General features: G+C 52.3%; 2 protein-coding genes across 2 annotated transcripts in view; both read left to right on the top strand.

Annotated features, from left to right (window-relative positions):
• The window catches only part of LOC133356752 (collagen alpha-5(IV) chain-like), a 130,337-nt gene extending 119,175 nt beyond the window's left edge, over positions 1-11,162 (top strand). The window contains exons 103-107 of the mRNA XM_061574409.1: positions 5,107-5,223; positions 5,759-5,836; positions 7,728-7,781; positions 8,201-8,249; positions 11,023-11,162. Of these exons, the coding sequence (XP_061430393.1) occupies positions 5,107-5,223; positions 5,759-5,836; positions 7,728-7,781; positions 8,201-8,249; positions 11,023-11,126 (402 nt within the window). The 3' untranslated portion in view covers positions 11,127-11,162. The remainder of the gene's footprint in view (positions 1-5,106; positions 5,224-5,758; positions 5,837-7,727; positions 7,782-8,200; positions 8,250-11,022) is intronic.
• A 47-nt stretch (positions 11,163-11,209) lies between these two features.
• LOC133356774 (chelonianin-like) lies at positions 11,210-19,114 on the top strand. Its single transcript, XM_061574444.1, has 4 exons — positions 11,210-12,011; positions 13,110-13,175; positions 13,758-13,931; positions 16,678-19,114. Exons 1-4 carry the CDS (start codon positions 11,885-11,887, stop codon positions 16,695-16,697), a joined length of 387 nt encoding a protein of 128 aa, XP_061430428.1. The 5' UTR covers positions 11,210-11,884; the 3' UTR covers positions 16,698-19,114.
• The last annotated feature ends 4,339 nt before the right edge of the window (positions 19,115-23,453 follow it).

Genomic DNA, 23,453 nt, shown 5'->3' with positions numbered 1-23,453 from the left:
GAATCAGTTTTGTTGTTGTTGTTTGTTCGTTTTAAATTCAAGAACGGGAGAGCCACAGGTTTCTTTACAAACCGGAAGAGCGCGAGCGTCGCCACTAGGGTTAAGCCGTCCGAGGCGGTGGGGGTCCGCAGCATCGTCGAGATTTAATTTTCGTCATCATTTCTGTCGCCTCTCCTTTGTCGCGCGTGCAAGTCGTGCCCTCCCCCCCACCCTTCATTTGTCACCGTGCACTTATCTTGCCGTAGGGGCTCGCTCGTTCTCGCACTTTCTCGCTCGCTCTCTTTCTCTCTCTCATTTGCTTCCGATCGCCGTTACGCTCAACTCCGATTCGGTTCCACAGCGACAGGCACCGCGTGCCGATAGTTGTTTAAGTCCTCGGTCGTTACGTATCTCGGTGTCCGCGAAAGAATAATGCCGGGTCTGTTGGCCCGCCTGCCGGATAATGAGCTTTAGTTTCAAGGCAGGCAGTGCCGCAAGGAACCGACGACGCCTTGCGGAATGGGCGCAAGAGGCGTGATTATTTTTTCTTTCTCTTATAGACGGTCTCGCCAAAGAAACCTGCACGCAGATCCGCGTCCCTTGTCGTGTGCGCTCATTCTCTCTGCGCTGTGCGCTTCTTTTTTTCGTTTTGTTGTTTTAGCCTGCGCCAGATTTAACTTTTTTTTTCCACGTGTGCTCATTACGTAGCCACGACCGTAAGCCGCAGCCAGGACGGCATACTTAGACCGCGTCGCGGTGTGGCGGAGCGCTGCTTTGACTGCGGAGGGAATCGTGGGGCACACTCAACAGTGAGCCTGTCCGCGTGTGCCGCGTGCATAGCGGGGAGCGGCGGTGCAGCGGTTAGCGCGTTGCCCTACGAACCCATGACCCTGGTTTCATTTCCGCTTCACAGTCAATAACAGTGGAGAACATCTGAACTGGTCCTGGGTCTCCTCTAGGTCGACTCAGCCTTAAATGAGTAGCTGGTGCAGTGTGTAAACATCAGCTCTGGGGAGACAGAGGCGGCCAGGTGTGGTGTTGGTCACCCGCCTACTCATGTCCCGTGCCGGCCATCAGCACTTGTGGCGGTGAGATGTTAACTACTTTGCCTGGTATGCAGGAGGTCGTGGCTTCGATCCCAACACTTGATCCCTGTATATTTGGAGTCCACGCGTTCCCCTCCACGTACTCGCCGACGCCGTTTGCCCTGGGCCAGAGTCTAAGAACAAAAAAAAACACAAAATCTGAACCGGGGAGTGTGAATTGTTCGAGTTTTAATTCGTCCGACGGACAGTGGTCCCGTGTAGCCCTTTGTGGGGCCCTTCTACGCCGGAGATCTGCGGTGCGGTGTGAGCCCCAGCCGCAGCAGCAGCAGCAGCAAGGAGACAGAGATGGACACGACACCGCACGCTCCTTCGCGGAGTAGAAGGCGGCGCACGTGAAGGTCTCCGCCGCCGATATGTTTCCTGTACAGGGGTCCTTGTTAAAAATGTACTTCCTGCCGGCAGCTTGATGGTTAAACACAGCCGCCCGCCCTCACCGACGTACGCAGGTGTCGTTCATTACGAAAAATAGATTCCACCCGGGGGGGGGGGGGTGAGGAGAAGGTGCGTGCGTACGGAGGGGGAATTGTTCATAGATCTCACGCTTCAACATTTTTGCGGGGGTGATAGGGGATCACGGGGGCCGTAATCTACATGCATCATAACTTGGCTCGGTGGGACGACGGGAGCAGGCCGAGGGACTAGCCCCGCTCCGTGGGGGGGGGGGGGGGGGGGGGTCCCGCTCTAACGAGGGGTGCTGCGGTGGCTAGGAGATGTGACCTCCCTCGCCTGGTCCACAGGGCGGTCAAATATTTAGTTTTATCCTAAATTAATTTCAAGAGAGAATTCACGCGCGCGTGAATGTTAATAGTAGTCAGTTTAAACGTTTGTTAAAATATTGATTAAATAACCCTATTTGTGATGTCAAAATATATTGGAACCATGTCTTGACTTTTGGGCCTCCCTGTACATAAGCAATCTGAGCTGCGATGATAACGTTACCAGCCACCCCCGACACAAACGGGGTGCCGCTGTGGCATACAGGTGGCCGTGGGTTTTATCCCGACCCTGGCGATGCCTGCTCTATATTTGGTGTTTGCGTGTCTTTTTCTCTTTCTCCCCGTGGTCACGTTGGATTTGTTTTAATCGGGGTCCTCCGGTTTTTCCGTACACATTTAGAATCAACGTGCGTTCCGAGTATTTGGCTGCGATGAATTTCCACGCGACGATAAGCTGCTTCCCTGTGCTATCATTTGTGATGGCAGCAAGGTCGCTTCTTAAAAAAAGAATATAAGCTAAGAACTCAGTGGGCCTTAACCTGGTTAAATAAATAAAAAAACGTTTAAGTTTTTGTTAATCTACTTGCGGAATAAAGAGCTGGCACCTCGCCCGTCACGACGACGCGGCGGCAGAGGCGGCGACGCCACGGAAGGGAGCGGCGCAGGGCCCGCAAGGACTGCGAGGGCTTCTTTCGCTCAATTCAGGTCATTCGCTTAAATCTCCTGAACTTGTGGTTGAAAGGGGTTGCGTTGAAACGAAATGAAGGCTCGTGGCGATGAGCAATTTGTGGCCGGTGTTCTTTTTCCGGGCACGGGCGGTTGCGGGCTTCGGAGCGCGTTTTCCGGTCGGCAGATGTTCTTTTAATGGTTTTTTCCGTTTTAAACGCGGGCCCCGAGTCTCGCTGCAGTACGAGCAGCGTGCCGGTGCTGCGAGCGTCATCGCCCACCATCGCCACCACCGCTGAGCGCTCATTAAAACGATCCGGACGTTTCTCGCTTCTCTCCCGCCCCCCCCGCCCGCCACCACCCCCCGCCCCACCTCGAGTCCATTTATAGTGCTTAAATATTTACCGGGATTCTTTTTTAATATATATGTCAGCTGCTCTCTGCGGCACTGTGTGCAAAGAAAGTGGCACCAGCAACCTACACCACCCCTTCTTCTTCTTCCTCTGTACCAATATGTGTGTGGCAACTCATCGGTTTCGTGGGTTTTGCTCCGACGGCCAAAAGCACAGCCTCCTCAAGGGGGAAGCTAAACGGATGGCGTCTTAAGTGCCTCCGCTGAACACAACCGAGGTTCCCAATGCCTCACGATGCCGTCCACGGCCTGCTAAATGATTATCCACACAGCCACACGCCACCGTTTGCCCGCTCAAATCGATGGTGGCTGCATCTGCCACGGGTGTTGCGAGTCGCTCGGTTCCGTGGCGTGCACTGTGGTTGGATTTCGAGGCGGGGGGTCTATGCGGTGCAGGGCGGTGGCGATTGGCTGCGGTTTGCCCATGAGGCACATAACACATTCCTGCGGAGGGAGCTGGTAGGAACGTTGGGTTGCTCGGTCAATGGCCAGGGTCAACGGCGGCGTGGTGCATTCCGCAAATATGCCCGACTGTGAGGGCGGGCACAAGCCGGCGTGAGTAGGTTAAACGTTGAGTTTTATAAAGGCACCACGGGGTGACCAGCCCCTCCCCACCCAGCCCCACCCCTCCCCCACCCTCCCCACCCAGCCCCTCCGCACCCTCCCCTTCCCACTCGCCCACTCGAAAGCGGTCACATTTACACTTCCGCGGTGTAACCCCCAGTATAACCCCTTATGGATAATATTGGCCGCGAAAGCCTACTTGTTAAACTAAGGTGGCATTCTCGTATGCCTTACGCCACAAGCAACCAGTGCGCTAAATGTTAGGCATCCAACGATTTCTCCATGCCACAGTTCGATGAAATGCCATGAATCTGTGAGGTTTTTGTTTTCTTGAACGTGATGCGTTGTAGTGCATCTCTTGACTGCTATTGCCACATGAAACTAATTCCATGCGACGTGCACAAACCATAACAAAAAAAGACTCGAATCTCACGTGCGTGCGTGGTTTGATTCGTGTATCACGTGGGAGATCGGTTTTAAAGGTGGCTGGGTGACTCGGAGGTGAGAGCTCCGAGGTGACAGCGCAGATTAGAATCCAGGTTTCGGCCGTCTCTGATTAAACCGGGTTCTCCAGTGTTGTGAGTTGATGGACTTCAGCTGCGTCGCTGAATGAGTGCTCACAAGAAAAGACGATCGGAGAAAGTGCGTGGCTCTGTGGGAGTCACAACCGTTTGACTGTGCACGTGCCACGAATATCACTGTTTGTAGCTGGGTGGGCCGTGAAAAGTCCTGGGTGCAAAAGGGATATCAGGTGGTAGCTCTGTGATGCCCTACTTTGTTTTAGGGAATTATCTTCACACAAAGCGTCGCAACTAAATCTCCGCTATAGATCCGAATGGAAAAGTCATCGCTATGACGCCATTAGCACAATCGCGGTGAATGTGGGACAAAGGCAATAAAAAAAAATCCCCCCCTTTGTACCCCCCCCCCGCCCGCTCTTTCCCATCCCCCTTCTCCACTTGCAAGTTAATTACCTTCCCCCTTACCGATCCGATCCCCCCCCCCCCCCCCCCCCCATATAAACTTTCACTTCTCCGCTGGAGCCTCTCCACCTGGTTGGTAGCAGTGAGGCCCAACCCACCCCCTTCGTCACCACAAGCCCTGCCTGCGGCGTCGATCTCGCCTTTGCTTGCGGAATTTTTGCCCCCCCCCCCTTCCCCCACCCCCCCTCCCCCCCATTCTTGTTTTGTGATCGACGCTCCGTGCCGGGGCACACGTTGAGTAGAACATATTTGTCTTATGTTTTATTTTCACCGATTAACCGATGATGCATAATTACATTGCTAATTACGAGCAGCCCGGCTACCTCCTGGCTTAGAAGCATGGAGAGATGCATGGCTTATGCTTGGAATTACTACATCGAGAGACATGGTTCAGAACTCTTGAGAAAGGGCGAGTGGGCTTGGACAGGGCACATCACTACGAGGGCACGACGGCAGATGGTGGTCAAGAATAAATTATTACGGAGCAATGAAAGTCAGCTCAGGTGCAACGTGAATTGCTATTACATCGTGGGGCCGTGATAGGTGGCACAGTGGCGGCTGGACGGGGCCTTCATCCAGCAGTGGATCGATGAATACGGAGAACGGAGGACGCAACAAAAGTGTTCCCCCGAGTCTAATGTGTGCTACGGTCCGGCCCTCACCGGCCTTCTCTGTTGCAGGGCCACCCGGGCTTGCCAGGCCCTCCGGGGCCATCAGGGCCAGTCGGAGAGGTCGGCCGCGTCGGAGAGAGGGGGCTCGAGGGGCCGCCCGGGAAGGAAGGCCCCAAGGGCAAGAAGGTGAGGGCCTCTACACGGCCGCTTGGAGGGGCACAGCTCCCGCGATAAGTTGTGCAACCGGGTTGCATGCAACTTACACGTGGGGACGTCTCTGCGCGTTGAGAAACACGCATAGAGATTGGATTTTTTTTATTTTGGCTGCGATAAATGTCGTTTTGCCATCCTGTTTGTTGTTATAACGTTCTTCATAGCTCATCGGATTCCTCCGGCGACCCGAGTTCGATTCCCGTTCACGGCCAACGCCAGTGGCGATGATCTAAACCGGTCCTGGGCCTCCCCTAGGTCGACTCAGGCTCGAATGAGTATCTGGTGCGGTGTGTAAAAACTTTGTCACCGTGAAGACAGAGGCGGTAGGGCGTGGTGCTGACCACACCCACCCCTCCGTGTGCCGTGCCGGCCTTCGTAGGTGCTCGCTAACAGCACTTGCCCCAACAGTCCGTTAAGGCTATACGATCTTTGTCTTTGTGCTTATTTTGTTTGCTGGTTTCGTGCTGCGCACGGTGGTGTCAATCCTGATGTACGTCGCTGCCTGCAGGGCAAAGTGGGGCCCCCCGGGATGGACGTGACCGGAGCTAGCGGCCTTCCGGGTGAACCTGGCAGCAAGGGAGAACAGGTGAGCACGAGGTCCACTCCTGTCGTCGTCATCACCGTTGTAGTCATCAGCCGTCTACAATCAACAGAATGATCATCAGTCATCATTGTGATCATTGTCGTCGTCGTCATCACCATCGTCATCAGCCGTCAAGAATCAACAGAATGGTCATCAGTTATCATCGTAATCATCAAACTGGTCAACACACTTTTCTGGCATAAGGTTTTCCAACGGTTTTAATGCAATTTTGGGGTGCTGATTCCAAATCTGGCATCAGTTTTTGTCTATCAGATATCAAATATTGCATTTTCAATAAAAACTGCTGAAGAAAAATATTAAATAAATGTGGATATCTATAAAAAATGATATTATAAACACACTATCCTAAAAATAAAGCACCATATTTTAACACTAAAGCAGTCACTGACTCGCAACAACTTTCAATCATGAATGACAGAGTTAATTTCGGGTAAAATCAATGAAAATGTGGTATGCCGATAGCATAAAAATGATGTGATAGAGCAAATCTGAGATCAGATTTGGAATCAGCACCCTGAAATTAGTCTAAAACAGCTGCTAAAGTCCAGGCCAGAATTTTTTTTTTGTTGACCAGTGTCATCATCGTTGTCATCATAATCATCATCGTCGTCGTCATCATCGTTATTGTGAACATCACTCTCTTGTATATAAGAATAGGTTTTACCCTTTCTGGCAATAAAACAGTTGTGTTAAGATGTTAAAACTCCAAATTGAAACCTTTTGCAAGGAATCATGTCTGCATTAACCACATATACTTGTGGTGATCATGTAAACAAAAAACATTCTTTGGTAGTATATGCATTGTCTCATGATGATGGTGAGGATGAGAATTGGTATGATTACGAATTTTGACATTGCTGCTGTTAATTATTCATCATAATCAATTGCCATTATCTTCAATCAACAATAATTGATCACCCATGAATAACCATTAATTATCATGTCTTCATTCATCAGTGAGCTTTCTCGTGAGCGTTAATTTATTCCCGTTTGTCGTGTATATCATCTACGGCGCATTTGTCGGACATTCATATTCGTTCTGCAATCGCTTCCTGACTGAGTAATTATCTTGAACACCCTTTTGTCACGGTGGCTAGACATCCGCTACAGGGGAGGTGAGGTATGAATAAATACAAATAAATAAACACGTAGGCTTTCGCGACCAATATTATTCATAATAAGCGTTTTTGGGTTAGATTGCGTTATTTATAAATGTGTCGTAACCCTCCACCACCCGACACGGCCAATCAGTAAAACAAGTGTCACCTTAAAAAAAGACAAATAGTTCACTACTTTAGCCCACCGGTGTGTTGAAGCGTGAAACCACAACATTTAAAATGTTTGAGTACGACGTTTCGCTGGTAATTACATCCAGCATCATCGGGCAATTCGCCATTCTGACCATTCTGGCGAATTGCCCGATGATGCTGGATGTAATTACCAGCGAAACATCGTACTCAAAAATTTTAAATGTTGTGGTTTCACGCTTCAACACACCGGTTGGCTAAAGTAGTGAACTATTTGTCTTTTGTCATCGTGACACTTTTTTGCTGATTGGCCGTGTCGGGTGGTGGAGGGTTAAGACACATTTATAAATAACGCGGTCTAACCCAAAAACGTTTATAATAAATAAATAAACAGCTGCAGATTCGTGTCGAAAAAAACTTCCCGCTTGGTCGTCGTGTGGGAAGACCGACCGACCCCCCCCCACCCGCCATAGGAATGTGGAATTCCCATTCGCCGGTCCCAGGGTCGCCGTACAACCGCCCGTTTGAGCCGGGAGGCGATTTGCCTTCGACTCGTAACGAGCACAGCTGCCGATTGCTTGTCGCCTCTCTCTCCCTCTCCCTTCTTCCCTCGTTGCAAATGCAAGGGGAGCTCGGGCAAGGTGGGAAATCGCGGCTACAAAGGAGAAGTGGGGATCACGGTGAGTGCGCGCGCGCGATCGGTGTCCGCGAGACGGCCTCGCTCGTCAACGCGGCATTCGTCGCGTGTCCAATGTGAAACATTCAACGGCCGTCGGACCGAGAGTTCTGCGGGTGTGGTGCAAAAAGCTCCCCGGGGTTTTGTCCCGGTGCCGACACAAATGATGCCATGAGCCACGATGAGGTCGAGGTGCCGTTTGGCGCCCACCTCTCGAGCCCTCTGCTGCCGGTTAGTGCCGCTCACGTCGCGCTCTTACGCCCGCCCACTCGACTCCCTCGGCTCTGACCTCCAACAAATCCCTAAGATTTGTAGTTGTTGTGATGCGGGATTCAATTTGCTCGCCGTGTTTATTTTGCCCGCTTTGAGAATCCCCCCGTGTGTGATGCTGCTGCTGCTGCTCTTTGCTTTGGCTCTTTGCAGAAGGAGGCGATTCGCTCCATTCTCCGTGAAGAGATGAGCGGACGCTGCAGTACGTACGCGAGCTCGCGCACACCCCCTGCATACACCCTGGCAACATGCAGCACACACACACACCGTTCACAAGCACACTGGCATGTACACGTACGGGCACCTACACAAAGAGCTCCTCTATAGACTGTTGGGGCAAGTGCTGTTCGCGAGTTCCTATGAAGGCCGACACGGCACAAGAGGCGGTGGATGGCCAGGACCACACGCCTTTGTCTCCGTAGTGGGACTCATTTGAGGCTGAGTTGACCTCGGAGAGCCCCAGGACCAGTTTATATATTTTTCACGAGTGTTGGCCGTGAGCGGGAATCGAACTCGGGTGACGGGTGTAGGTTGATAGCGCGCTGCGCTATGAACCTACACTCCCACCCCCCACATACCCACACACAGCTGAACTCACGCACACATACCTGAGCACACATACCCAAACACACACCCACATATCCCCACACACACGCACAGGTATACACAGACACATAGCACGGACATACATCACAAAGACAAAGATCCCCATATAGCCTTTAACAGACTGTCAGGGCAAGTGCTGCGAGCGAGCACCTGTGAAGGCCGGCACGACACGCGGGGGGGTGGGTAGGCCAGCCCCACACCCCGGCCGCCTTTGTCTCCCTAGTGGCTCATTTTTGAGGCCGAGTCAACCTCGAGCGCACACACCCCCACACACAAACATACATACACCCCCACACACGCGCGCACACACACACGTACACACAGACACATAGCACGCACGTGCATCACGCGTGATGCACGCGTGATGCACGTGCTCACGCGCGCGCGCAGGCAGCAGCCCCCCCCCTTCCGCCGCTCCCCCCCCCCCACCTTGACGCGCACGGGCACGTGCGTGTCGCGGCGCGTGGCCCGGGCTCGTGGGCCACAGGGGCGCGTGCCCCTAATTGTTTTGGCTTTTAGACATCGGCTCTCCCCGCTGGGGGGGGGGGGGGCGCGGGGGTTGGGGGTTAATTTGCGCGGCTGTTTGAGATGCTCGCGGGGACCGAGACGCGAGAGGCGCCCGCCCCGCTCTGGCACCATTAGCGACTGATGCGTGAGTGCCGCTCGCTAAATATCATCCAATTAGCGCCCTAATGTGTCCGGAGGGGGAGACCCTGACTAATGACTTCTATTGCACGCCGATTACAGGGCCCCGGTTTTCGTTCACGGCCAAAGTTAATGCCGCGCGTGGGGGGGGGGGAAGGAAGGCCGGGGGGTGAAGAGGGGTAGGTGAAGGGTTCTCACTCTGCAGTGGCCGGGCGTGCGACGCACGGGAGAAGCGCGATATCGGCGTTGAGCGCGAGCTTCAACGTGGTCGACATGTCACTGCTGCTGCTGCTGCGAGGGTTAGTGTCCGTGCATTATATGAGCGTTTCACTTGTTAGCACCAAATGAATTGGCGAAACGAGATTTTTGTTTGTTTGTTTTTATTATTTTATTATTTCCCTTCTACGTGACTTTACCGAAAGAACCAAGAATATGAATCCCTGCAGTCACGAAAGCTTTACATCGAAATGCTTTAAATCGAAATATCTGTATTTGTAAAAGGTTTGAAATTGTAGAGAGATGGATCACGTTTTTTTTTTTAAAGCAAGTGGCAGCCAATCGGGACCACGAGTGTATTTTTCTAGAGAGTCATGTGTCTATGTGTACGTGTGTGTGGCCTCAACGTGCACATATCCTGGCACAAGCGTCGTGGTGACGTCACCACCACTTAGTGGCGAATGGCGGTTGTTGTTATTGTTGTGTGGGGAGCGATCGTGTAGCGGCTAGCACATTACGCTACGAACCCGGCAAACTCGAGTTCAATTCCCACTCATGGCCAACACCAGTGATAATTATCTGAATCGATCTAGGGCCTCCCATAGGTCGATTCAGCCTCAAATGAGTACCTGGTGTGGTGTGTAAACATCGGCACTAGGAAGACAAAGGTGGCTGGGCGTGGTGCTGGCCACCAGCCCCTTCGTGCCATGCCGGCCTTCATAGGTGCTCGCTAACAGCACTTGCCCCTACAGTCTGTTAAGGCTATACGGGGGATCTTTATCTTTGTCATAGTTTTGGGGCATTGAATTGTTGGGGCTTGCCACTTTTGATTGGGGACTGTTGGCATCTGCTGGTAGTGGTGTTAATATGAATGCTTAGTATCAAGGCTTCCAGAATTGGGATGTTTGGCTAAATCCATGGACAACATCACCATCATTACCATCGACGTCACCGCGATCAACAATTTACTCGCGCAACAGATGCACACGGACCGCTCACGGGAATCGCAGCATTGAAAAATTATCTCAGCCGTGCGCTTGTGTGAGGAGATTTTTTCTTATTCACAGTTTTGTAAATTAACAGAAAAAATAAACTGATAGAAAAAAAGACCTTTACCCCTTTCTGAGGTAATTACGGGCGATGTTTTATGCCAAATAGACACCAATTACAAAGGTTGTCCCATCTGCGCAACCTTGCATACTTGTGGTAAAAAAAAGCCAACAAATATGCTTCGAGGCTAAAGCCTTGTTTTTCATCATTCAATATCTTGATACGGACGAAAGGGTCCCATAGTTATTTATAGAACTAACGCTTTCGGAACATTCAGGTTGCATAAATACCCTTTATTCCATTTTAAAATGTAAGTGACGGGCTGCGATGGTATTTTTAAAACTGTGTACGCCATTCCCGTTGAATGAAACGATTGAGATGAATGAGGCGGACGTAAATATCGCCGCTGGGGTTGAGTCACGGCCGTTGTTGCGTTTCTCTGCCTGCGTGTCTTGCAGCTTGCGGAGGTACGGGGAGTGCGGCGCTGCCGTTACGTTCAGCGCACCGGCCTCTGCTCGTGGCGACGGCACACCGCGACAGCCACGGAGATAATGAACCATGACTCACCGCAGCCAGAGACGGACTTAAGACTCCGGGGGAGTGGGCAGGAGAAGGAGGGGACGGGAGGGGGGGAAATGGGACGCGTGTCCAGAAGCTACAATTCCTGACGGAATAAAATGTACATTCGAAAAATGTATTTAATGAACGTCGGACCTTTTCATCACGTCATTGATTTAACGTGAACGGTATACGCGATAGTAAAACGTTCAAGGTGCAGCCGCTGCGGCCGTTTGCCGATGCCTGGCGGAAGAGGGGCTTCACTAGAGGGGTCGATAAAATAAAAAAACGCTTTTCGGCGGTAAGTCACCACTGCTCGTCCCACGGATTAACAGGCCACCGCCATAGGAATGTGGAGTTTCCACCACCGGCTTCGGGCCGCGATTGGATAATGAGCGTCGCCTCTTGCTCGTTAATCGTTGAGAAAACTCCAAGTTGACTCTTTGAGTATCGTTCCTGCGGTCACGAGAAGTACGATCAAACCACGCCCATGCCCGTCATGGCGTGGAGAGACCTTCATCCGGCAGCGGAGAGACCAGGGACTGTAGCTTATTATTATTTTCATCATTATTATGACAAATGTAATTGTTGCTAGAGTCTCCGCTGTGGAAGCAGCTTGCTCTGTGGTGGTCAGGGCACCGGGAGAGTGCGCCAAGAACTTCCCGTTGACATCGGCTCCCTTCACCAGGAGAAGACGGCGGAGGAGGCGGCTGGCGTCTTGGCGCGCGTGACCAGGACGGGGACTACCGGCGCGGGCGGGTGATGGGCATGGGCGGCGGCAACGACGACGGCGCTGGCAGCGAGGGCGGCGCGCACTTCCGAACCGAGGTGGTGGCGCACAGGGGCGGGGCGGAGGCCCAGCCGGCGCTGGGAGCCCACCGGCCGCAAGGTGTTTGAACGCGGAGGGCCGCACGACGGCTCTGGCGTTGCCGTCAACTCGGCCGTCTTGAATCCGATGAGCTATGAGCCTCTTTTTTTTCTCTCACAGATGTCCAGTTGGAGCAGGTCAAGAACGTTACAACAGCAAACAATACAACAACACAATAGGAGTGAAAAGTATAGGAAAGATAAGCAACTAACTAACAAAAGAAATATCTACAGTATTTTTATCTTATCAGGTAAAGCCTACTGAGTGACAAGCTTCTTTTCATATCACAGTGCCATCGCTCTCTGGCGCGTATTCAGGTTTATAAGTCAGCCCACTGGCTGTGCTTTCCCTCTGCTGCATGTACTTACCTTGGGCTCCATTCGCACCACCGTACGTAGCCAACCATGCTCATCGGAGGTGCGTGGGAAGGACAACAAGAATGATTGTCATGCATTGAAACAAAATGACTGAGCCCATAATATGCTTCCTTCACATGTCTGTCCCTCCAAACATTTATATTTTGGACATCCCAATCAGCCTTCTGGGGATTCATCATTCCATCAACGTTGGGTCAATGCAAGCGAGCTCTGGAATGGTTTTTGAACCTTCAGTGTCTAATCAGCCGAGTGAGACTTGAACCATGGCTGGTCATTCTGCCATGTGCTTCAAATCAAGGACGATCCTCTCTGTGAGATACGAGCCCTTGCCCTGCATCCGTGCCCCACGCTGCTTTAAATCTTGTGAGATTTTGACGAGTTCTTGCCTGCATACCAGGCGAGGTAGTTAACATCCGGTCGTGGCTTCAATCCCAACCCTGACATCTGTATATTTGGAGTTTGCGTGTCTCTCTTCTCGTGGTCGCGTGAATGTTTTCTCCTGCTCCTCCAGTTTCTCCCTCCACATTTAGAAACGTGCGTTTAAGAGTATTTGGCTGCGAAACTTTTCCACGTGATAAGCCACTTCGTTCAGCTATCACTTGTGGCCTGGTTACTTCTGATTGTTTTACATCTCTATATATCTCTATATATAAAGCTCAGTATGCCTTACCTGGTAGTTTTTTTGTGTGATCATGCCGCCACAATCCTGGACGTAGGGAGTGCGATCCGATTGTCGTTTCAGCGGACACCGAGGTCACGTGGAACAGCACGGAGATTTCCCAGAAGCTGCAGTTCCTGCGCGAGCGAGGTGAGATGCAATCGCGGTTGCCGGCACTTGCTTCCCCCCCCCCCAAACCATCCTCCTTCCGCGTCTTTCCTCTCTCTCGTTAAATTTTGTTGTCCTCTCGTCGCGCCCGCGTTTGACGATCTCTGTCCATCCACGGTTGTCGTCGTCATAGGGCGACTAAGGCGGATGGCTATGAGATGTTAACTACCTCGCTTAGTATGCAGGAGGTCGTGGGTTCGATCCCGACCCTGACGCCTGTTGTATATTTCGAGTTTGCGTGTCTCTCTCTCTCCCCGTGTTCACGCGGATCAACGTGACGCGCTCAGAGTATTTGGCTGCTACACATTGCCACGTCATGATATCGGCCACTTCCTCGAGCTATCATTCGTTGCCAGCTCACTTCTCAAAGAGCTGTACAGCTCAGTGGGCATTACTTGGTAAAATAAAAAAAAATTGTTGAATGAAAGAAGAAGAAAAAAAAACGCTTTCGCCGACAAATGCGTCTGCCGCCAATTCCCGTTAACTCGTTAACAACATCGCCGGGGCCATCCCCACCCCACCACCACCCTCCCCCCCCCCCCCCCGGCCCGCGCATCCCCGCAGACGCATGCCGCCTGCCCATGTCGGAGGGCGATTGCGACGAGCACGCGGTGCGGTGGTTCTACCACCTTGGCGAGGACGAGTGCCAGCCGTTCATCTACGGCGGCTGCGGAGGCAACGAGAACCGCTTCGACAGTGAGGAGCGCTGCGTCCGGGCGTGCCGCTTCACCCCGCCAGGTGCGGGAGGGGGGGGGATCGAACCGTCGAGTTTGTTCCATTCCGTTGCGCGGGATGGTGGTTCCCGGTCAGCCGGTTTTGCCCGGTTATCTCAACGTAGAACTCTGCATAGAGATGCGTAGAGACTCATAGAGATACGTAGGGACACAATAGTTGTAGTGTCGAGTTTGTTTGAAGATTTTCATGGATGATGGTCCCGTTAAGCTGGTTGGGTGGTTATTTTTCGTGGGATGATCCAGTGTTGCGTGAGCACCAGCAGCAGCAAGAGAAACATCGTTGGAAAGACGGTCCTTGGCTACTATCTTAATTGCATGGTTTTAAGGCCTTAATGGAGGTTACTAATTTATGTACAGGCGCTTTGGTTTCAAAAGAGGTGACTTAAAGAAACAAAGTTTGATTTATTTGTTTGGAGATGGCCCGGTTCGTAGCGCAGTGAGCTAACCGCTGCACCACCGCTCTACATTACACAATATCCCCTGTGTAGCCTTAACAGACTATTTGGGCAAGTGCTGTTAGCGAGCAACTATGAAGACCGTCACGACACACGAGGGGGTGGGTGGCCAGCACCATGCATGGCTGCCTTTGTCTCCCCAGTGGCGATGTTTACACACCGCACCAGGTACTCTTTTGAGGCTGAGTCGACCTAGGGGGAGGCCCAGGACCGGTTCAGATCAAATATAATTGTTGCCGGTGTAGGCCGTGAGTGGGAATCGAACTCGGGCCGCCGGGTTTCGTAGCGCAGCGCTAACCAAGACACCACCGCTCCCAGCTACACACACACATTCACAATACCATCACTCCCCACACATCAATATGCAATATCTTGCAGTGTGGAGTTACGTAGCGTCTAAATGCGACTGCATCTCAAGAAGCCGTTCGGAAGCGCTGGGAATATTTCTTTTCTCAGAGTTATGCAGTCGGTCACAGGCAGAGCAATAAAGGGGACGGTCTTGGGCCTGGACCTGAGTCGGGGGGAGATGGGAGTACACGGCGCAGATCGGTGGGTGAAGGGGGCTCCAGACGATGGCGGTAGCGGAAGAGACTACGCACGTGCACACGTGCACAGACAAAATAACAAGGGCAAAGATCCCCCCACCCCCTGTGTAGCTTTAACAGACTGTCGGGGCAAGCGCTGTTAGAGAGCAGCACCTAAGAAGGCCTTCACGGTACACGAGGTGGTGGGTGGCCAGCATGATGCCCGGGCCGCCTTTGTCTCCCCTGTGGGGATTTTTTTAGGCTGAGCTGACCTAGAGCTCACATACCCAAACACACACACACGTACCCCCACACACGCACGCAGGTACGCACAGGTACTCATTTGAGGCTGAATCGAAACTAGCGGAGGCCCAGGACCGGTTCGGATAATCGTCGCTGGTGTTGGCCGTGAGCGGGAATCGAACTCGGGTCGCCGGGTTCATGGCGCAGCGCACCACCGCTCCCCACACTATAACACACAGGTGCACACACACACACACATTAAACGTTTGAAAATTGTTGGGAAGAACTTTTCCATCGGTTAACATTGAAACTGCATGAATAAAACAATAGCGTTTCCAAGTGGCAGTTTTAAAAGTTCGGGGCTCCTGTAGCGATATATATATTTTAAAAAACCTAAAAAATAAACAAACCCACTGCGGGAGATAATTCTCCGCAGCGGGACGAATCCGTTTGTGAGCGCGCCCGGAGTCGGCCATGTGCGCTGCCCGAGCCGATGCCCGCCCCTCCACCCCGAGGCAGGTGCCGCGAGCAGCCGCCACGGGCTCGGTGCGGCGCTGCCCGCAACAGCTGGTGCGGCGTGCCGGCACCGAGGCTCCGGCTGTTGCTCCCCGTAACCGCGATCGCTCATCCGGCCGGTCAGCCGCCAGGTTGCTTAGCCGTGCCGCTCGGTTAATTAAGGGAGGAGGCAACGCTGCAAATTCAACGGTCCTAGATCCTGTAGCTCCAAAATACGTTTTTTCTTCTTCGGGCCCTCCGGTTTTCCCCTCCGCATTTCCCCTCCGCAGTTAGAATCAGTATTTTGGCTGCTATAAATTTCCACGTGATAAGCGACTTCGTTGAGCAATCATTGGCGATGGCCAGGTCGCTCCTGAAAAAGAGCTGTATAGCTCAGTGGGGACTTACCTGGTAAAGTAAAAACATTTAAAAGATTTAGAATAGAAGTGTTTTTGATCCTCACCTTGAAGTCGCACTGCACTCCGCTGCTCCTGACGCAATCGTCCGGCTCAACTGCCGCAATGGAAAGCCACGGTGGTTGGTCTACACCAACGTCAGCCGTACGGAGAACCAGGAGACCGGAGCCAGCGACCTGGGTTTGATTCCCGGCCATAACTCAAACTGATGGAGGCACGTGATATCTGAACCAGAACTGCCTCTCCCCCCCAGCTTTCACCAAACCCACGCTTACCCTTGAACTGCACGGTGTGGGGCTAGCTTCACCCAGCAGCGCATTTACAAAGGGGGGTTCCATAATTATTGTTTACAGCTTCAGCAAACACAACTTAGAAGCCGGGAGCAAGCGGGCATGTTCACATCTGGCACGGGTACGGAAAACGAAAAAAGGGATGTTTACAGAGACAGACATCAGGCGATTGTCATCACAGCTGTGATTACGAGTCTTTGCCAAGAAATAATGAGTTCACAGCATTAAATATGGCCTTGCCCTTCCTCTGTACACATCGACTCGCTCGTGGCAACCATGAGCTTCATGCCGTGGTTTGTGCTATAACCTCAAATGTTCTCCTTCCAGGTGCTGCTCCTGCCTCGTAAACTTCTTCATCCCTTCATCATCGTCGTCGCCGTCATTGTAAGAACTATGGTGCTTTCGTCTACTATTAAGAGTGATTGTAACGGCCTATACTCTGGTGCTAATTTCAACCGCGTTTGCAAGGGGAGACCTGCACTTTGTTGCTGAAGTCAGCGCACGTCCAACAACCGTGAGGCGTGCCAACAGGTTCAAGGCGTGGCTTCAAAAAGACCTACTCGTTTCAGGAGTTACGTGGAAGCGCGTGTGCTGGGCTCAGGTGTTGCACGGGCACAGACACAATGTTTATTTAAACGCCCAGCCAGTTTAGGAGATGACCAGGTGGCTCACAGGTCGGTCAGAGGTCGGAGTTGACGGACAGCTCGGTCACCAGTGACTGCACACAAAGCTCTCTCATGTCAAACTTGCTTCCGCGCCATGATTCGGTGAAATGCCAGCTCTGAAAAATTAACAAATAAGAAAATGGCTTGGCACCTCTGCAACAAACGCGACTCTTTAGCTGGGCAGATGGTGTGTGTGTGTGCGTGTGTCAAGCGGTCACCTTCAGGGATTTCAGAAGGAGTTCTTTGATATCCACTTCTGTGGATCGTTTCTCTCACATGGCAGGTTGCATCTCCCTGTGAGAGTTCACAATTGACTCCTCCTCCTCTACTGGCAGGGCACCGACAGCACGGCCACTCTAGAATGGCAACGTAGACAAGAAATTGTTTTAACAACTGAGCAGTTTCAGTCCCGATCTGACCAATACCAACCCTGCGGACCTTCGTCAGCCGTAGAGTCGACCCGTGCCCAGCTGCTCTTAAGGCCAGTGATGTCATCGCTTGTTGTGTCTCTATCGCCGAGCAGTGACCACGCCTCGTGACGATTCCCCACGCCCGTGAGAATCGGTCTGAGCTCCAGATCGGCAGCCCTTACGGCCCGCGTGGCACTCGTCATTCAGGAATAGCGGAGCGTTGCGAAGGCGCCTTTAAGATTTGGATCGCTCGCCGAGCCTCTATGCTGTTGCGCACACGTTGAGCTTTTGCCACGGTGTTTTTTATTCTTATTTTGATTTGCTGTGCTGTGGTTTACATTTTGCAGGAAGCCTTATTTGCAATAAATGCACTAAGTTATTCTTTTTTTCCTCCCGGTTCCAAGCGCCAAGATGCGCAGAGTGGATTTTATTATTCTGGTATGAAGGGAGACTCAAAGAGCACACGTTTGGCAAAACGCATCAATAACGTTCACAGTTTTTATGGAAAGTATATTGCAACGCTCCAAGTTCACTGCGAACAGCACGGTACGGTTTATGAAGTATTTTTAACACGTAACTTTTATACGGCAACTTGCATCTATATTCTTAAGACGGGAAGTTCTCCCATGATTGCCAATGATTCCCCAATGAGGTTTCAAAATATATAAAAATTCTCAACCCAGTTAAGGCTCTGCAAACAGAGATTACTTTCGCGAGTCTGGGTCAACAGCTTGGGATTAAACTTCATTGCTGCCTCAGTGGGGTGGAGTGGCGGTGCAGCGGTAGGCGCACTGCACCAGGAACCCTGTCCGGAGCTAATATCAGCTGTGTGCAACATTCGAACCAGTCCTGATCACCCCCCCCACCCCATCTCCTTCACCAATGTGGCATAGTATGAACCAGCGTGTTGAAGCACAGTCATACGCTCCAGCGTGATCGGAATGGTGTGTTGTTAAGCGGATTGCCAAAGGGCTGCTAGTGGCAAATAAAATCGCTGATGCAGTCACGGTGACCGCGACGCATCCATCCTTCCCGCATCGCCAAAGCGACGCGGCCGCCGTTGGGATAGGAGCCTGGTGGTACACGGGGCGCGTGCGGCTTGGGGTCATTGCCGGGTCACGTTGGGGGCGTTTCAAGAATTCGCCTGGTTCCTGTTCGGCGCGAAACACCCGAGCAGAGGCGCCACCGCAGAAATTTGGACCGTCGGCCCACGAGGATGCGGGCAAAAGAGTTTGCGGCCACGAGTCGCCGCTCGCCTTGCGCCCAGCCCCGAGTCATACGGCAAGAGGCCAAATTTGGGGGGCGGGGGGGGGAGTTGTGAAATTGTCCACGGAACAGTTTCACACGTATCATCCATAATAACGTTTTTTTTTGGGGTAGATCGCGTACACATATATGAATGTGTCGTTAAAACCCGCCACCGCCCGACACAGCAAACTAGTGAGTAATTAAAATAAGAGTTACTATTTGGCTGTGTCGGGTGGTGGCGGGTTTTAACGACACATTTATATATTTATGCAATCTAATCCAACAAACCTCTATTATGGATGTACACGAATCTTTTTCATTTCGTATTTTTTCGTGTGTTTTTATACGTAAATGTACATATATATTTTAATTTCATGAAAAACCCGTTTGAACGTGTTCACCGCGTACCGAATAAACGACGCATTTACCTGAAAACTCTCTTGCGAACGTTCTCAAAAATGCAAGCGATGATGATGACGACAATGTGTCTTCGGGTTTTAACTCGCGGGGCCAATGTGTTCGCTCTTCCGATGCCTCTTCACGCAGTGCCAAGACCGACCACCCGTGGGTGGGGGGGGGCGGGGGAGCGAGTTAGGGGGGTTGCCTGGGGGGGTGCGATGCAGATGGTGATGGTGCTGATGGTGATGGCGCTGATGGTGCTGATGGTGATTCAGATGGTCGATGCAGATAACTGTGCAAGATGATGACGTGTGTGTGTGTGTGTTGAACTTTCGCACCGTACGAAGCCGACCGTGCTAATTGGAGGTAAATCAGGTGATGATGAAACAGCTCACGATGGTGCAGATTCAGTTGGCTGATGGTGCAGATGATGAATAATCGGGTGACGATGCCGATTCTGGTCATGATTGTGATGATGCACATAATTGATGATCCAGATTATGACGATGTAAATAATGATGTTGATGTTGTTTATACTGCTACTGATGATGATGACTGCTGCTGCTTTTGCCGATGCTGCTGTTGCTGCTGTTGATGATGCTAATCATCATCATCATCCTCACGATTAGCATCATCAATAATGGGGGTGATGATTTAGGTTGGCAATGACAATGTTGAGCTCTGCTCAACCAAGTGAGCTACGGGCCAGGCACCGAATCTCAGTTGGATCGTGAGGCACAGGGTGGTGCACTGGCAGCTCGTGGTGCAGACGCCCTACCGCTCATCTCTCTCTTTGTATTTTTGTCGTTGCAAATTTCTATTTCTGGGATGGTAAATAATTACATCCCGAATGTCCAGCCAGACGGGCGAAAAAGCTTAAATTGACCGTGCACATTTGAGAAAATTGCTCGTCCATTTTTTGAGAGTGCCCGTAATTATGACACATCGCATTTCGGCAGGATGCAAAAATAAAAACTTTGCAACGTCGCCCGCTGCCGGGTGGCTTGGCTTTGTTAATTGCCATAAAATATCGGGCGTCCCGTCGGCACGATTCAAGTTCCGCGCAAAACATTCCGCGGCTCCGTGCTGGCGCGAGTTGCAACTTTGAAATGTGAACTCTGGATGCAAAGGGGTTGCTCCAAATGACGGTCGCAACCTCTGAGCCCGCGTCTGTCGGCAGAGAGAGGGAGGATTTTGCCCGGACGCTCTTTCGCACTTGCGATGGTCAAAGGCGCAGCCCTGCAATTGCTCAGCTCGCGTCACTGCTCGCGGAAGAGGCCTCCGCTGGAGGGCGCTCTGTGACAGTCCTTCGAGAGCAGTGGCTCTGAACCTTTTTACTGCAGCCTGTACCCCTATGCGTCTCAATGGTTAAAATGTGGTATAATGTAAATACAGACATAGGTTTGATGAAACAAAGTCGTTGTACGTTCGTGTCCATGCATAATTTGTGTTGAGGTGATTTACCTTCCAAAAATAATCTGGCATTTCTCGCACCCCCCAGAAAGGGCATCTCACACCCCCAGAGGGTGCGTGCACCTCAGGTTAAGAACCACTGCTCTAGAGGGTGTTTGGCCTACTCTTCCACGCCGTCTGTACATTTTGGAAGAGGTGGGAGCGCCGACAATTTACACCACCACCACACACGCGACCTGCCGATCGGACTCGCTGTGATGGGAACCCATTCACGTTGCTGGGTGGAGGGGGGCAGGGAGGGGGGGGGATTCAACTGCCGCCCCGGGAGGTCGAATGCAACCTTCGACGTTTGTGCATTTGCGAGTCCAGCGTGCTCACCGTGACACCGCGGCAGAATGATCTTTTTTTTCATATTTAATATTCATTATTATTGTATTATTATCCCCCCACCCACCTAGCCCATTAGCGAGCGGCTCTCATCATCGTCTTCGTCGCATCGCAAGAATAGCAGCGAGGCACAGCGCTAAACCGCCACCAGCCCCCACCACCACGACCCCCACCACCCCCACCACCCCCACCACCACGACCCCCACCACCCCCACCACCACGACCCCCACTACCCCCACCACCACGACCCCCACCCTCACCACCACGACCCCCACCACCCCCAAACGGCGCAGACGCCGTCTGAGCGATGCCGCGGCGCTGCCCTCGGCAGTGTCCCCAGGAACGGACTCCACGGCCACGTGGCCCCCGTCAATTGCCCGTTCATCCGCGAGCCGCCCGGGGCTTGTGAGCAGTCCTCGCGCGATGTATCATAATCATCATTCTTCTCCTGTGCCGTACGCGGAGACTAAGCGACGGGGTTTAGCAAAGGGGGGTTGTTGCTTGGCCCCAGTTTTCCGGCGGATTCAGTGGCACGCTGCCCTAGCAGGCGAACTACTTGGTTCACCGATGATGGGAATTGCCACTTTGTTTTTTAAAGTGATGGAGAAGTTTAGAGGCTTTTGGCGGTCGTGGCGTGTGTCTGTGTCGTACATCGGCGACCCGAGTTCGATTCCTGCTCACGGCCAACACCGGTGACGATTATCTGAACCGGTCCTTGGCCTTCCCTGGGTCGACTCAGCCTCAAATGAATACCTGGTGCGATGTGTAAACATCGCCACTAGGGAGACAAAAGCGGCCGGGCGTGGTGCTGGCCACCCACCCCCTCGCGTGCCGGCCTTTATAGGTGCTCGCTAACAGCACTTGCCCCAACAGTCTGTTAATGCGAAACGGGGAATCTTTGAATGTTGAACTTTTTTCGCACCGTACGTAAGCAATCAACCTGATATCAAAAAGCAAGCAACACTTTTTGTGCATATAAGTATATACTTTTTTTCGGGGTGGGGGGGGGGCGGCAAGAATATATTTGTTATTTATATGGTGGCGACAGAGATCAAAGTTCTGCTTACACACGCGCCCATTCTCGTGCACAATCGCAAAAGTATCATCGGAACTCGGCTGCTCGAACGATTGACTGATAGCTTTTGCCGGGCTCAGGCGGCTGGCCGCTGGCCGGCAGACCTCCGCTGCGAGGGGGGCCACCCACGGGGCTAAATTGAATTTCTTCTCCGGCGCCCTCGGAGGTCGCGGGCTTGAGTTGAGAGGCACCGCACGACTCCACGCATCCCGGCCACCAAATTGGATAACAATCAAGAAACGGCGCCTTGACGTCAGGCAGCCGGCCTCTCCGCGTGGCCCGGGGGGGGGGGGGGGGGTGACGCGGAGGGGAAAGTGGCAGAGCAATCAGTCCTGACAATTCGCTCTTGTCCAGAGACCTTTTCGCGGCCACGGACACTGATTAAATGGCAAATAAAATTCCAGCGAGTGGGGGGGGGGGGCTGCCGTTGGCAGCAGTGAGGGCACTAGGAATAATTTATCGCCGGCGTCGTTAACAGCCGTGGCCCACGAAGAGGCTCGTGATGTGCCACGATCTGGGGAAGGAAGACCAACTTCTGCAGCGGGGGGAGGGGAGGGGGAGTCGAAATTTGAGTTTTGGAGATTTGCGACAAAAACGCGTTTCTCGAATGTAGCCACAGTTTTATGGTCGCAAGCCCGGTAGATAATGACTGCACAAAGACAAAGATCCCCGTATAGCAATAACAAACTGTAGGGGCAAGTGCTGTTAGCGAGCACCTACACGAGGGGGTGGGTGGCCAGCACCACGTCCGGCTGCTTTTGTCTCCCTAGTGGCGATGTTTCAACATCGCACCAGGTATTCATTTGAGGCTGAGTCGACCCAGGGGAGGCCCAGGACCGGTTCAGATAATCTTCACACTGGTGTTGGCTGTGAGTGGGAATCGAACCTGGGTCGTCGGGTTCATAGTGCAGCGCGCTAACCTCTACACTATCGCTCCGCACATACAGACACACAAACAACATCCATCACATTAAGTTTGGAGATGTGTTGTTAATTTAATGGGTTGACTCCATAAGTAGTTCCTACGTCATCATCATCATCGCCTAGGGCCGACCCCACAGGTCTCTGCTCACAGTGACGCAGAGTTCGTCCTCTTTTCTTCATTACGACTCCTTTCAAATGATTGCAATGTAATTGGATGCACTTCATCAACAACCAGACATGACCTTATACATATATATATATTTCAAAACATCCAATACTCTGATAACATTTAAAACAGCCGTCTACTGGAAGCTCACGAACACAACTTTCCCAGTTTCTTTTTGCTTTACGGAGGCGAATATGTCTGCTACGTATGGACATGATGCGCGCGTGAGCAAGTTTGGCACACACGTCCTGGTTTGTAAATTTCCAGACAGAAGTCACGCGCCACTCCGCGCAGCCACTCTGCGTGAAGCGGCCGTTCTTCATTGCAAGACCCCGTGTGCAACTGGCGGGTCCCTGGTGTTCGACCCCCCCCCCCCCCACCTGCTCGTTGTGAAAACACCACCACCCCATCATCGT

This window comes from Lethenteron reissneri, chromosome 55 (assembly GCF_015708825.2).
Source record: "Lethenteron reissneri isolate LAM-NWPU_2019-01 chromosome 55, ASM1570882v1, whole genome shotgun sequence".
Taxonomy (NCBI): domain Eukaryota; kingdom Metazoa; phylum Chordata; class Hyperoartia; order Petromyzontiformes; family Petromyzontidae; genus Lethenteron; species Lethenteron reissneri.
This window is presented reverse-complemented; position numbering and strand designations above follow the sequence as displayed.

Coding starts and splice junctions, on each gene's coding strand:
- LOC133356774 (XM_061574444.1), top strand. CDS start 11,885: ATGGGCATGGGCGGCGGCAACGACGACGGCGCTGGCAGCGAGGGCGGC. Junction 12,012..13,109: donor GGGAGCCCACCGGCCGCAAG/GTGTTTGAACGC, acceptor TTGTCGTTTCAG/CGGACACCGAGGTCACGTGG. Junction 13,932..16,677: donor GTGCCGCTTCACCCCGCCAG/GTGCGGGAGGGG, acceptor TTCTCCTTCCAG/GTGCTGCTCCTGCCTCGTAA.